Consider the following 16,536-nt stretch of genomic DNA (forward strand, 5'->3'; position numbering starts at 1 on the left):
AAAATTTAAATATTATATATTATTTGTGGTCAGATATACAATTGTGGAAGCAGAAATTTGACCGAAGTGATATAGTTTTAACAATGAAGATGGATCATGAAACATACTTCCTAACAAATCAAATTGAGGCTTAATACAACAATAACAACGATGTCTTATCCCAGGAGGGGGAGTTGAGTACATGAATTATAATCCATGCCATTGAATTCTATAAAAAAATAAAACTAACAAAAAACCATTTAAAGCAAGGTTTTTTTTTATGATATCTCGTAAAGTTTTGCGAGTCTTCCTCTACCCTGTTATTCAAGAACGGTGAGGATCCAAATCCTCATCTAATATAACACCCTTTGTATACCTTCCTCAATCAAATCCAGGAGATCCACCAAATAAGTAGGCCATCACATTGGTTGGTATGGCAAGAGGGATATGTGTATCCGTTATTAACTCAAAATTCTTCAAGCTAGTGAAAGGAGAAGACCGACCACACCGTAGAGGAGGATGAACCACAGACAGAACCTAGGAAAAATCAAAGACAGACAAAGAAGTTAGTTCAAAGAACGGTAAACAATCAACTATTAATTAATTCAATGGCTTTGGTCATTGGATCGACAAAGTTGTAACACCCCAAATTTCTAACAATTTATAATAGCATAAATAAATTCAATAATTTTATAAATAACAGCGAAAGTTCAAAATGATCAAATTTGGGAAGTGTTACCGCCGCACTTGTACAAGGACAAGTGCAAGGCTAACTCTATTACATTCAAATAAAAATCTAAGACTACAGTTTTTTTTTTTTTTATACATAATATTTATGACAGCTAGAAATATCCGAGTCGTGATCCTCACTGCCCACAGCTAGCCCTATCCTTTGCAACATGCTTCACTGAAAATCTGCTCCCCCGCAGCCGCAGGATCATTACAGTCAAACAAACACAAAAGTCAGCAAAGCTGGTAATCCCAATCAAGATACAAAACGAGGATAATATAACCCAATATCAATCAAGACATTTATTTAAGAATAATCAACTCAATTAATATTTCGAATATGTCATTTATTCATAACTCAAGCAATATTCAAATATGTCATTTAATCATAATCAAGTAATAATTCAAATAAGAAGTTTAATCATAAATCAAGCAATAATTCAAATAAGTCATTTAATCATAACTCAAATCAAGTATTAATATCATTATTAATCATGTTTAAGATTATTTAGTCCATTTAGTGTATAAGGGTAATTGTCAACTAACATATTTAGCACAACATTAATCATAATATTACATAAATGGTAATATTCACAATTCAATGACATTCATCATAATCAAATCAAATGACGTTTCATTATTAATCATGTTTAAGTTCATTGTACTTAGTGGGAAGAGAACCATGGTAGACCCGGGAAACCCTGCCGGTCTACCTCGTGACCCGGGAAAAAACCACTGTTACCAGCCACGTATAATCAAAATTGGCCATAATCAATTCACATCTTCCTAGTGTGCACACCTCTTCCCAAAGTTGCTACTAGTATCCCGGGAAACCCTGCCAGATACCACTTTGGAAAGAACGGATACAATCTTTTTCACATCGGAGGCATAAAGCCCAAAAGTTGTGTTCATCACCTTGGGAGGTACCATCCCAAAGCTATCCTCCCACTATTAATTATTACAATCACACACAATCAATTCAATCTTGTCACAATTCTCATAATTGTCAAATAGTTTTCATGATTTCCACATCAATTTAATCAAGATTATAATTTCCAAAGTCAATCTTTCAATAATATCATAATTTCCAAATCCATTATCCAAGAATATCATAATTTTCATATTCAACATCTACCAGGGTAAAATTCAAATCCAATCATCATATCATAATTTTTCAAATCAAAATTCAAATATTCATATCTATTAGGATAAAGCCAAAATCCAATAATTAATCCAATTAATTTATAGAGGTTAAAATAATTTAATTTAAATACCCTAAGGGTACATATAATAAATGAAAACATTCTAAAATTTCCTAAGGATTAGGATTACATATACATCAAACATATAACTATCTGAAGATTAGGATACACACAATAAAAATTTCATACACAACGAATCTACAACCACCTAGAGATTAGGATTACCTGGTCTCCGTTTTCGCTAACTTCTAGAAAAAAAGAGTAATTTGAGGCAGAGAACCGGTTGGTAATCAGAAGAATATAAAATAAAATAAACTAAGTTTTTGAACTAAGAAGAGAGAATAGTAGAGGAGAAATGTTGAAGAGTGAATTAGTTTGGTTAGGCTAGACCTCTATTTATAGTTGAAGTTTAGGGCTTATACATTACTGACTCAATGCTGACTCATCATATCTAAACAATCTATGTTTGTTGACTCATCATATCTAAACAATTTATGTTTGTTGACTCATCTCATCATATCTAAACAATTTACGTTTGTTGACTCATCATATCTAAACAAATTACTAATCAATCATCAAACATAAATACATAAATCACCAATCAATTAATAAATCAATTAATCATAATTTATCATATAATATATATATATAATATATATATATATATATAAAATTATATATTATCACATAAATCAAATAATATTACTATTATTATCTTACCTCTTATTATTTTAACTATTATTAACTCATTAATTAAAAATATTAAATACAAATATTATTAATTACAAAAATACTAAATATCATTATTATCCAAAAATATTTATTATTATATTATTATTATTATTATTATTTTATTAAAAGAAAATATGGGGTATTACAAAGTAATATACTTACATGAATGATACGAGGTGATAAGGATACAAACTTTGCACTCCCCATCGCTTCAAACAATTTACTCAGCTTAAGAGACAAATTAGTGGCCTTGGTGAATTCTTCGTTGGGCCGAAAACCGCCTAAATCAATATTCACTCTCTCTACAAAGGAAAGGTTTCCCTTAATGAAAAAATCACAAAGATAATAGTTGTCACTATATCTAAAAGATTGAATCTTTGGAGTAAAAAGCTCAATCGCAAAGCCTGATTCCTTTCGCATATTGGATATGGTCAAGTCCGTCAGCTGGGGAGCATGGATTTGAAACTTGTGAATATTGCCAACGTAAGAACAATCAAGTAGGGACAGACACCTCAAATTGGGACAACCGCTGAAAGGATCATTCTCATGGACCAGATACTCGAACTCGCATTGAAAAAGATACAAGTGTTGTAGGGAAACAGAATCAAACATTGCGCTGTTAGTTACTATGCCTGCCAGGTGCAGGGTGGTGAGGGAGCGACAAGCAGAGAGTTGAGGTAGATTCCAAATAAAACATTTAGTAGTGATGCTCAGATCCTGAATATCTGTTGGTTTAATGTAGTCAATGATGGAATCTACGATGTCCACATCATCAAGAACATCAAGAAGATCGTCGAACACGAGTTTAAGCATGTTGAGATTGGTGGAAGCGTCTCTACGGGACAACACATGCTGCACGAAACATTGGAAAAGGACAGGATCATCGAAGGACGAGTCGAGGAAATTGACGACGGGGAGTGAAGTCCAAAGGGACCTCCATCGCTTGCTGAGAACACTCGTCTGAACTGCTGTTTTTGCGTCCGAAAAAGAAAGTATGTGAAGGATAATTTCATCTGGCAAGTTACTTAGTCTGTCCTCCTTCACTTTTCTCTTCTTCTTCTTCTTCTTCTTTGTCTTTATGTTTTCTTGTGTTTCCACCCTCCAACTCTCCTCCTCAATCGAAGCCTTCATCTTCCCACAAAAGAATCAAGAAACGCAAGAACCTCTTCTTTAATTTCTTTCTCTTTTTCAATCGTTTAATTAGAGCTTTTCTACTCCTAATTTACAGTTGCTAGCTGTTTATATAGATATTGATTTCCTTGGCAAAACTACCCCTTTAATCCTAACTTCAAAAAAATTTGCCAATCTTTTCGAAATCTTTAATCAATTTTACATGATTTTGATATGATTTGAAATCTTTCCAAATTTAAAAATATTAAATTTATTATCAATATAACTGATTTGGTAATTGAATTTTTTTCTTTTAATTTTGACCCAAAAAATTTAAATATTATATATTATTTAGTAAATCATTTCATAATTATTTTTACATTTAATAAATAGCTCTAACATTCAAAATATATACAGATGTCAAAATTGACCAGCCCGTCCCATTTGGTCCAAGCCCGTGTGGGTTAGGGTACAAAAGCCCGTAGGAACAAATGAACCTCAATAACAAAGGCCCGGCCAAAAGCCCTATTGGTTAGGGTCAGCCCGCCGGCTATCTAAAATTATAATTGTATAATTTTTTTTTATCATATTCAATACATTAAAAAATATTTTAACAAATAAATATTTAACACTTTCTTGACATATTTTATACAAATTATAAATTTTTTATAATTTAATTTTTTTAATAAAATAATATTTATACACAAATATACAAGTGAAAATCTAAATAAAATTTTAATATAAACACGTGAGACCAAAGACGTTGCCCCTGTTGTAGGGTTCTTAGCCACTGATTCTGCTGAATGGGTTAATGGTCAAGTGATTCGCGTTAACGGTGGCTTTGTTTAGTTTCCTAATAAACTAAACCAAATTATTACCAATTAAATTAGTTTGCGCTGTGTGTGTGGTTACATCAATAGGTTAATAGGTTTATTTTTAGGGCTTATGTATGTCATGTGATAAGAAGATTTTATAATTTCTTGCAGAAACAATATAAATGGGACCTAGTGTTATTTAAAAAAACAAAAAAAAACAAAAGTTTCAGGCACGAATTTCGATCAATTTATGACATAATATAAGCAATTTGCTGTAACATAACCGTTATAAATCTCTTACTTTTATGTTTGAAAGTGTTATCAACATTAATAAACAAACAAAAATGAAAGTTTTGGATTATTTAATCTCCGTTAGCTACAAAGAGACAAATATGAAAACGGATAAATTAGAATCGGCAAAATTGAGGTCAGTTGACTCGTAATCCATCAAAAATAAGTTGGGTTGAGTTGGCAAAAATAAATTGTTAATCTGATTCGAGTCAATTCAGAAAAAACAAGCGAACCCCGCGGACGAGCCAGCTCGAGGGTTGAGAGTTTTTTTTTTTTTTAAATACAAAATTTAATATATAAAAATGAACAAAACCCACCTATGTGTCATCGTTTTTCTTCCTTCTATAAACATAAGTCCTTGATCTTCTCACGTCGTTGTCATTTTTATATTATTAGGTTGTGCTAGCTCTGTTTGGTTTAAATATCTTACTCATTTTGGTAGCAAGTAGTTCTGATTGTTTTTCGATGCTGATACAAATTTATTGCGAAAAAAATTCGAAACTAAAACATTTTGCTTTTGCTTCTCATTACGTAACCTTTTTCTAATTTATTTTATAAACTATTATATAAGACAATTGTTTTGTTTAAGCTGATGGAAGCCACAACTGCTGGTGCATTAATACTACATGTTCATTTAAATAAGCTAAAAATGAGACAACCTGCGAGCCATTTTTTTAAGCCAACCCATGAGTCATACTTTCGAGTCAACCCGCGAGCCAACCCTAACCCGACTCGGGTCGAGTTGAGTTGGATTTTTTGGCTCATTTTTTTTTTAATCAATCCTAACCCGGCTATTTTTTTCAGATTGCATGCGAGTTGGGTAGGGTCGAGTCAGGTTGATCCGTTTTGCCAACCCTTGAATAAATGAACAAAGAAATAATACAAATGAGTTCTGCTATATATATTATTCTTAATGACGTGATTTGATCATAGTTTAATAAGCAAAGGTTATATTTAGTACTTATTTTTCTTACTACTTCTTATTACCAAACCTTAATCGTTAATTTTCGCTAATCTTATGGTTATAATTTATTGAAAATTAATAATTAAGTAATAAGCATAACTTCATAAATTACAATTGTTAGATTGACGGAAATCAATGATTAATATTTAATAGTAAAAGATAGGAAGAAAAAATAGTTAATAAGTATAACATCTCCTAATTTATTATAATTTCCATGTTTCACTCCACAAACCATAGACAAAGATATTTCCCGTCATGGGCTCCCATTGAATCCGATGGTTTAATAATAATTATCATATTTCTATGGGTTTTATTAATCTCATGTTAAAGGAGATAAGTTATCTCATGTCATAGAGATAAACTTGTGGGCTCCATCACCTGAAAAATAAAAAGAAAAAGAAAAAAATTGGCACAGTTATCGAAGGGTGTGTAGGAGAGAAATTTATCACATGTAGCATAAGAGTAGTTTTTCCTTATTTCTATGGGTTTTATAAGAGTTATGTTGTAGGAAAAATGATTGTGTAATGTTAAAGAGATTCGTTTTGCGTGCCGTAATTTTATTTTTTTATTTTTTCTTCAAAAAGTGTGGGTCCCACAAAATGTTGTGTGTGTAGAAAAGTTTGTTGTGTCATGTTAAATGATAAATGCAAATCCCTATTTCTATTATCTTTTTTTCAACCCGTTTCCCCCAAATTTGCCTCTCTGGAACTGAACTCAACGACCTTATCTGTAATAAGTTTCATACCTATTTTTGCTATTATATATGCATATTGAACTGCCAATTCGTTTTGATTTCAAGTGATGATACCAAATAAATTTCAGAGTAAATATCATTTTCGATCATCGGCAAATTTTACGACGTCCGCTTTAGTCACTAGTAAATAAAAAGGCTATTTGTGATCCTAAGAAATTCAAAATGGATTTTTCTTTTTTAGAATCTTTTTTGAATTTGTGAGAGACCACGATTCCAATTAAATTGGTCAATTTTGAATTTTTTAAGGACCACGAATACTTTTTTTATTTGTTAGGGACTAAAATGATTATCGTGAAATTTGTTGAGAACTAAAAAGACTATTTACTCTGAATTTTATAAAGGTAGATGAAAGTGACAAAATTACAAGCTGACTGCTCCAACTAGTAAGGGTAACAATATCAAACTAGTGTTGTAGACTAGGGTCAATATCATTAGTGATTCCAGGCGCTATCGGCATACATGACATCCAAAGAACTTTTGGCCATACATCATGCATAATATAAATAAAAAAATAGAAGAAGATCCGTTTATAAATTTTTTTTACAAATTACACTATATTTTTTCGGGAGAACATAGTATAACCTAGTGTTCTCTCAGGAGAACATAGCGTAATTTGTAAACGAAAAATTTGTAAATATAACTCTCTTCGAACAAATAAGGTTCCAAAACCGAAAACTCAACAAATAAAGCAGTTAATTGTTGGTGATCTTTGAGGTTAGAGAGGCATGAATGTGACATAATAACGTATCGGTCAATTTAGATGTCTGAACTGTTTTAATAATATCAAAACTCATCCCTATTCAAAATATAAAATATGGTTTTGTTATAAAAAAAAATATATATATATATATATATATAAAATATGGTTCAGTTTTACGCCATTTTTAAAAAATCGATTACGATGAAACGGTTTGATTAGGTTTTCAAAGTGGTTTGCTTCTTTTTGATTTTTTGCACAGCCATTGAGTTGTACAAGGGACAAGAGATCCTACATTATGAGGTATAGACAATTTATTGATAAACTTACAACCGATATATTTACTCAAATAACTATATGTTTATCACTCATTTTAGGGAGGCATAATAGTGACCCTTTAAATGAGCCTTTATAGGCCAGAACATGGACTTTAGGGTCTAAAACAATAACAATTTATGAATTGCACCCGTCACGTTTTGAGACAATCGTGTTTTATGGTCATTTTATTCCTTTTAATTAGTATTCAATGTGAAAATTATAGGATATTAACCATCATATATCATAAAATTCTTTTGTTACATAATTCTGCTTAGGTGTCGTTAGGATGGCTAACAGGATCAATGTCACATGACAATACCCTAACAATCTCATTAGGGTGGGTAACGAGATAACATGTGACATGATACGGTCATTCGTCTCAAATTTTTTTATAATACCGTTATCACCTTCCCCCCTCGAGCTACCGTTTCAAGGACACCCAGCTGAGCCCATCTGATATCGACAATGCCATTTCCATTGGCACATACCTTCTATCGTATAAGCATGCTAGTGTCGCATCCCTTCTTTTCAAAACCCAAGAGGATCTTGATGATGAACTAAGTATGGATCGTTTTCTCCAACCCTATATTTTCATATTTGATATACTGCTTTTGATGATTGTATCTTACTGTTTCTTTTTTGCAGCACCCAGCATGGAGAACCAACAAAATGATCCTCCTAGCTGGTTGTTGGTTTTGAACCAATCCAAGGCTACCTCTGCCGGGTTGCCAAAGAAAAGGAAAGCTTCTAAGCTTTCGAAGGATGACCCCGGTAAAGCAAAAGACATGTCGGCTGTTAAAGGGACTGCTACGGCGAGTAGTGCCAAAGATAAGGTGGGCGCAGCTGATACCTGTGCTTCTGGTTCTTCTTATCAAACAATGAAAGCTCTTCCTCCTCCACCACTCGAGATTGTGAAGCACATGGTGTGGCAAGGCGGAATGAACAACACTCTCCGGGATGCAATTTGTGCTCCTGAGGCCTTCTACAACTCCTCCGCTCTTACAGTTGCCCAAATTAGGGAGGTAGAATAGTTGGAACTTTGTTGTATGAAGATGGCCGGGTTGGCCAGACCTTTGCTAACTCTTAAGCAAAAGTATCTTCGCTCTTTAAATGAGGCATCCGCATCCCGGGAGGAGAATGCCAAAACATATGCTGAGCTTCTGAAGGTGAAGGGCGATTTGTCCTCTTTGAAGTAGAACTATGACGAAACTGCCGCCAAGCTGGTGAAGGTCAAGGCAGATTTTGGAAAGTTTCGAGACGAGCAAGCTGCTGAAGCCGTGAGGATGAATGACTTCCGGATTATGTAAGAAAGATTGGAGGAGAGGTTGAAGGAAGCTGAGCGTAATGCCCAGCTTTACCGTGGTGAACTTGAGAAGTCGGTCGCTAGCTCCTTCTATAATGCCCTTAACCAACTCCAAGTACTTAATCTGAATGTGTCTTTGAATATAATAGGCTTAAATGCTCGTGCATATGTCAGCAATGGTCAAATCATTGCACTTGTTGCTACCTCTCGCTCTGGTGTCTCGGTTACTCAATCTGAGAGAGAATGTGCTACCATTGAGGATGGGGAAGAGGAAGGCAACCAATCTGCTAAGGAGATTACGGTGTTGGAAGATCCTCTTGCTGGCAAAACTCAATGAAAGTCCGGGATGCCGGTTACCTTTGTAATTTCTATTTGGGGCCTTTGAGCCCCCTTTTTACTTATTTTGAATATTGCCGGTTTTACTCCGGGTTAAATTTTCTCTTTGAGCCTTTTATCTTCTTCTCATATTCTGCTTTATGATTTGACGTCTTGCATTTCTTACTTCCCGAATTTACCATAGATGTATTTATCTAGGTATTTTGATTTTCATAATCTGGCATGTTCTCCTGGAGCCTTTATTCAATTTCTCTAAAAGTTTTACTCGTCTTCGCCTTTTTGACAAATGGGCTTCTGCCTCTATTATCTAAGTTTATAACTTAGGCAATTTTCACATACTTTAAACCGTGTCCGTGTTGCCCCAATCTGGATGAGTTGCAAGTCGGGTTGATTTTACTTTGGAAATCAAGGCTTTTCCGAGTTATGCATTAAGCTTTATCCAAGTTTTACCCTATATTTATTGGTAATTTTTCCAACTTGGATAAATTTACTAAACCCGTGCATTCTACGAGTTTTATATTATTGATCTGGCCGAGGTCAAAGCATTGTACGGATTCCGCTTTATGTCATTTTCCATGACGCATGTTTGTTTTGACTTACCCGTTTTGGTAAGCCTGTGCTAGTAATGGATCTCGTCTTTACTGACTTAACCATTTGATATAATTTGAATTTTGTAATTCAACTTTATCTAAGATAAAGACAACACTGTAATCTGTCTCTTTTGGTCCGTAGACCGAAATAAGGAGCATTTTGACTTGATCAGAGTCACTATGAAAAATTGTGCTTGTACCTTTTGTATTGATGCATAAAAAATAGACAAGGACAAATCTTTAAAAAAGAAAAATTCCTCATTTATTGATATCAAATTGTTTGCTACATGAGTTTGCCGGCATATTCGGCTTTAGTTAAATCCCTAATAGAGGAAAATACAACTGAATTGATCTATTTTAAAACTACGAGGCCGGATCCCGGATTTAGCTGTAATATATCTTGAGCTTATCCGCATTCCAAGTTCTCTTAATTCCTTTGCCTTCTACTGCTTCTAGTACATAAGCTCCTTTTCCGAGCTTCTCTTTAACCCGATATGGGCCTTCCTAGTTTGCAGCTAGCTTTCCATCTCTGGCATTTTTATTGCCAATGTCTGCCCTCTTGAGTACCAAGTCATTTTTCTCAAAGATTCTTGGTCTCACTTTTTTATTAAATTTGACTGTTGTTTGTTGTTTAGCCATCATATCCCGGCAGTGAGCTGTAACTCTGGTTTCGTCAACAAGATCTAACTCAACTGTTAGCAATTTGTTGTTTTGTTGTAGGCCTTGCTTGACACTATTCAACCTCTTCCAAGAGGGTTCTCCAATTTCCACCGGGATCATAGCTTCGCAACCATATGTCAGTCGAAAAGGGGTTTCTCCCGTTGCAGTTTGGGTACTCGTTCTGTATCCCCAAAGGATAAAGTATAGCTGCTGAACCCAGCTTTCTTCAGCATCGAACATTCGTTTTTTGAGACCATTCACAATTACTTTGTTTGCTGCTTCAGCTTGTCCATTCAAATGCGGGTTTTCCACAGATGCAAAGCGATGTTTAACTTATAGGTCTTTCATCAACTGTTGGAATCTTTTATCAGCAAACTGTGTGCCATTGTCAGTTACCACCTTGGTCGGTATCCCAAATCTAGAGACAATGTTCCGTTCAAAGAACATTTGTACTCTAGCCGAGGTGATTGTGGTGACTGGTTCTGCTTCTATCCACTTTGTGAAGTAATCCACAGCTACAATCAACCACTTTAATTGCCCTTCTACAGCTTTGAAGGATCCCAGCTGAAAGTAAAAAGAGGGCCTTGAAGGCCGTAGCATGTGAGAGGGGAAAAACAAAATTTTTCTGCAAGCGGAATACACATGCATATCAAGATACATACTTTAAGACGTATGTTATACCTTGTTTGTGAAAAACTCAAGACGATCAAAGGTAGGTCTGAAGGGTCCAGACCCTCTAACGTTGATCCACACCACCTGCGTCTAGATACAGGAACTCCTTCCAGTAAAGCCGCCAATTGATCACCACAAAGAGGCTTGCTATTCGCTCAATGTGTGATGAGAGGAGGCTATGTAAAAGTGTTTGGAAGAGTGAAGTTTTCTTAGAGAAAACCTCACAAAAGTGGCGCAGGAAATTAGGAGAGAATGGCTTGGTTGGTTTTCTAAAAACCTAGAAGGAACATATATAAAGAGGCGCACAAGAGGAGCCTATTTGTTAAAAACAAATCAGATTTTTAATCAATAAAAATCCCTTCCAAAAGGGCGCTCCATCAAAGAGAGAGAGAATAGGATTTGTTGCAAATCAAATCTCATCAAATCTTGCCAACAACATCTTATCCTATCTTTATGATATATTAGGTTCAAAACCTAATCAAATATCTGATCATAAATCATCATATAATCAGTTATATGGTGCGCCCCATATAGCCTAAATAATGACCAGATACATTTGAGTCATCAAATCACTCAAATATTCTCTCAACAGATTGTATCTTCTGAAGCTGATACTGATGACTAATCATCAGGCATATTAGCGCCCCATATCTCCTTGGATTATGTCCAAGAGATTTTCTCTTGATATGTTCCAACAATATCTAATCTTGTTATGTTCCAACAAGATCTTATCTTGTCTTTTTCAAACAAGATCTTATCTTATCCTTTTTCGTAATGAAACAATTTTCATAGCCAATTCTAATTTAATTATTAAATTCAAATATTAAAATATTCAAATTTAAACTTTCAAACATTCAAATTCAAAATTCAAAATTCAAAATTCAAAATTTCGAATTCAAAATTCAAATTTCAAAATTCAAAATTCAAATTTCAAATTCAAAATTCAGATTTCAAAATTCAAATTCAAAATTTAAATTTCAAAATTCAAATTTTAAATTCCAAAATTCAAAATTTAAATGTTTGATAATTAATTAATTTAACTAATTAAATTAATTAGTAATGACTTGGACTATCCAAGCTCATTACATTAACCATGCGCCCTCCACCCCTTTAGGTGGAGTTCCAAACTACTTCTTGGGCTAATAATTATTATAAGGCCCAATACTTTTAATGCTAGAGCATCTAGACAATTAGGTGTTTGCGTGTGACCCATTAGGTCCAACATAGCCACTGACATAAATGGGCTTGGGCTCAATAAGCCCACAACCCATCTAATGACAACACAGAGTACTAGCAATGCTTTATTGCCCCAGAACTAGTTAGATTAATGATTTGATCATCCTATTAAACATATTTGGTTTCCGTATGTTTGTCCCTTCGTCTCGGTTACCTTCCCATAAAACCTAGGGTAAAGAAACGTATCATCCCTTGCGGTTTAGGGTTAGCTTTTTATGAAATAGGGAGTCTTCAATTTACTGACTCTAAAGGCAGATCATCTTATGATCTCTTTTACTATGCATAGATTCCCGAGTCACTGTAAATGTCATCCCGATTTCTCCAGTTTAAGGATAACCTAATCTCTCACAGAGATTTGACGAATTCCTTCAGCTTATCACCCTAGCCCTGTGCCCTATCAGGACAAGCCCAAGAGCATACCTATGAATCTCCAGGTTTCAGGAAGACGAGGTATACAGTCAAAGCATGCCTTCTAGAACACAGTCTAAGTGATAACTTCTGGTCTAAGGAAAGACATACCCAAATATAAAGAGACTACTCTAATGATACTATCTGTGAGATTTCATCATAGAGTCTCTTTGTGGGTCCGTTCAGTGCGAGCTATACTCTTATAGGTCCACCCACGACTTTAGCTAAGACATCTCCATATCTGTAGCACATGAGGTCTATACCTTGTATCCATATACAAGTAGATAAGTCATGCTAGTCTTACCCGAGATTACTGACCCCATTCTCAGTATCTCTAGACTAGGAACATAATATTAGGAATAAGCATCCGGTATTCTTGAATCCTCATGATCGTGATCTCATCACAGATATTCAAGAGATACCTATTTTATTCCACGGGGTTTATCAAGTTATTCATAATATATTAACATTAATATCGAGACAGAATTATGAAACAAGATAAAGAGTGCTTTTATTTATTTGCGACAATATTAAAAAGGTCTACATCTATGTCCTTATTTAATCATAAGATTGTCTCTAGGACACCCAAATACTAACACCAGCAAGTCCATTCCCCATTTGAAAAAGAGCCATGGCACCGAGATATATTTCAGTTCTTCAGGTGGTGAAAGAATTAGCTTGGCATGCTTCTAGCAGCTGTCACATCTCTTGACATGTTCTTTAGAGTCTGCCTCCATAGTCGGTCAGTAATAACCAGCTTGGAGGGCCTTTCTAGCTAGAGCTTTACCTCCTATATGATGGCCATTGATTCCTTCATGTATCTCAGCCAGAACATATTCTGCTCCTTCCGAGTTCAAACATTTCAGCATAGGGATATGCAAACCCTTCCTAAACAGCTGATTGTTCACAATTGTGTATTGTGTCGCATCTCGGACTAGCTTTCTGGATTCCAGTCGATCTTCTGGAAATACTCCTTTTTCAAGGTATGCCACTATGGGTTACCTCCAGTCATTTGTCGAGGTTATAACCATCGCGCAACTCGGCATTGTTATGCTTTGTTGTACCACAGTTCTGTGGTTACCTGGATTTTTGGTACTTGCCAATTTAGACAAGATATCAGCCCGACTATTTTCCCCCCGAGGAATATGAGTGACTTGCACCTCATCGAAATCGGCCATCATCTCTTGTACTTTGTTCAGGTATTTCATTAATAGAGGACCCTTGACCTGATACTTTCCTTCTATCTGCGAAGTCACTAATTGTGAGTCACTGAAGATTTTTACCCTTCTAGCTCCGTGTTCTTTAGCTTGCATCAATCCGGCTATTAAAGCTTCATACTCTGCTTGATTGTTCGAAGTTGGGAAGCCCAAGTTTAAGGAGTGTTCAATTGTCACTTCTTCTGGGCTTTCGAGTATGACTCCAGCTCCACTTCCTTTATTGTGGGAGGATCCATCTACATAGACCTTCCATGCATCCTCGGATTCTTCACGTTTTGGGTTCAATGGTGTTAGCTCCATTATAAAGTCAGCCAGTTCCGACTTTCATATGTTATGTCATACTCACTGAGCTTAATTGCCCAGTTAGTCATTCTTCCTGCCAGGTCCGACTTGTGCAACACCTGCTGTATAGGCTGATTGGTCCTGACTATTATTTGATGTCCCTGAAACTATGGCCGCAATCTTCTACCCGTGATTAGCAAAGCAAAAGCCGCTTTTTCTAGCTTTTGATTTCTGACCTCTGCACCTTGTAAGGCTCTGTTGATGAAATAAATCTGCTGTTGGCCTTTATCGGTTTCCTTAATCAGGACAACACTTATTGCCTCCTCCCCCACAGCCAGATACAGAATTAGAATGTCTCCTGGCTCTGGCTTTGAGAGCACTGGTGGGGTTGCTAAACAATTCTTGACTTTTTCGAACGCGGCTTGACATTCCGGGTTCCATCCTTCTATTGCTTCCTTCTTTAATAATTTAAAGAATGGGAGGGCATTCTCAGCAGACTTTGGTAAGAACTGGGTTAATGCAGCTAATCGACCGGTTAACTGCTGAACTGTTGAACCTCCTTTTTATTCTGTGGTACCTTCCTATCAAGTACTGCCTTGCACTTGTCAAGGTTTGCTTCAATTCCTCTATGGGTTAACATGAAACCCAAAAACTTCCTAGCTGGGACTCCAAATGCACATTTTACCGGGTTTACACGGATGCGATACTTCTTGAGGTTCTGAAATGTCTGTTCAAGATCTTGGACATGATTTGTCATATCAAACGACTTTACTATCATATCGTCAATGTATACTTCTATATTTTTGCCCAGTTGATCTTCAAATACTTTATTCATCATTCTTTGATAAGTTGCCCCTGAGTTTTTAAGCCCAAATGGCATCACATTGTAGTAGTAGTTAGCCTTTTCAGCAATAAATGCGGATTTTTCTTGGTCCCCTAGGTACATTGGAATCTGGTTGTAACTCGAGTAGGCATCCATAAATGACAACAAACAAAATCCAGCCGAGTTATCTACCAGCTGGTCTATGTTAGGCATAGGATAAGAATCCTTTGGGCAGACCTTGTTCAAGTCTGTATAATCAGTACCGACTCTCCACTTTCCATTTGGGTTTTTTCACCATCACCTCGTTCGCAAGCCATGTTGTGTACTGTATTTCTCGAATGAACCCGGCATCCAGCAACTCCTTCATGTGTTCTTCTATGACTTGTTTCCTCTCTGGTCCCAATTTCCTTTTCTTTTGAGAGACCGGTATGGATCCGGGATAAACTGACAGCTTGTGGCAACAGAAGGCAGGATCGATACCTGGGATCTCAGATGACCTCCAAGCAAATACATCTGTGTTGCTCTTGAGGAAATCGGCTAACTCTTTTTTAATTTGAGGATCTATGGTCTTACCAATTCGGATAAATTGACCAGGTTCTTTTCCCAATTCGAGGTTTTCTAACTCCCCGTCGGGTTCGGGCCTCGGTATGGTTTCTTCTCTCATGTCGAGTTCAACCACATTAACAGGCTTCTTTGAATGGTGAGAAATTGTGCTCTTGCCGAGTTTATCCCCTGGATGAATCCGGGGTGGACTCGAATGTCCGTTTTCATTTTCTTTGACGGTGTCGAAATAACATCCCCTAGACTCCTTTTGACCTCCACTAACAGTAATTATTTCATTCTTACTACTTACCATATTTATCTTATGGTGCTTTGTAGAAACCGGCATGTTCCACTGGTGAATGGTTGGTCTTCCCATAATTATATTATATTCTGATGAGAAATCATCCACTATGAATCTGACCCGTTCTGATTTGAACGCTTCCTTTGTTCCCAAGGTCAACCTGAGGTCTATATAGCCTTTAGGAGGTGTATGCTCTCCATTAAAAGCTATCAAGGTCATTTTGCAAGGTTTGAGATCCTCCTCATCCAGGTTCATCTTTTTGAAAGCATCCCACAGTATGATGTCAGCACTACTTCCTGCATCGACGAAAATCTTCTTAACCCGGCAATTTACTAAGGTTCCAGCGATGATTAATCCGTCTACGTGTCCCGGCAACACACCATGCATGTCCTCCTTCGTGAAATACAACAGATGAAGGTTTGGTTTGCTTAGGTTTTCCTTGAATTTAGGACGGTCTTGAATAGAGAGGACCTCTTTCAAATATTTTCGTCTGGCACTTACAGTGTCTCCTCCTCCTCCAAGGGCTCCACTAATTACATTGCAGTAAAATTCCACTTCCGAGAACTCACCATGG

General features: G+C 35.9%; 1 protein-coding gene across 1 annotated transcript; it reads right to left on the reverse strand.

Annotated features, from left to right (window-relative positions):
• Window positions 1-360: 360 nt before the first annotated feature.
• LOC133290763 (putative FBD-associated F-box protein At5g22720) lies at window positions 361-3,773 on the reverse strand. The gene is made up of 2 exons (XM_061488879.1): window positions 2,805-3,773; window positions 361-516 (listed from the first exon to the last, which is right to left on the reverse strand). The coding sequence occupies exons 1-2, from the start codon at window positions 3,771-3,773 to the stop codon at window positions 361-363; spliced, it is 1,125 nt and encodes a 374-aa protein (XP_061344863.1).
• Between the last annotated feature and the right edge of the window lie 12,763 nt (window positions 3,774-16,536).

This window comes from Gastrolobium bilobum, unplaced genomic scaffold (assembly GCF_033153095.1).
Source record: "Gastrolobium bilobum isolate Gb01-03AN ecotype WA unplaced genomic scaffold, APGP_CSIRO_Gbil_v1 utg65947, whole genome shotgun sequence".
NCBI classification, from domain to species: Eukaryota; Viridiplantae; Streptophyta; class Magnoliopsida; order Fabales; family Fabaceae; genus Gastrolobium; species Gastrolobium bilobum.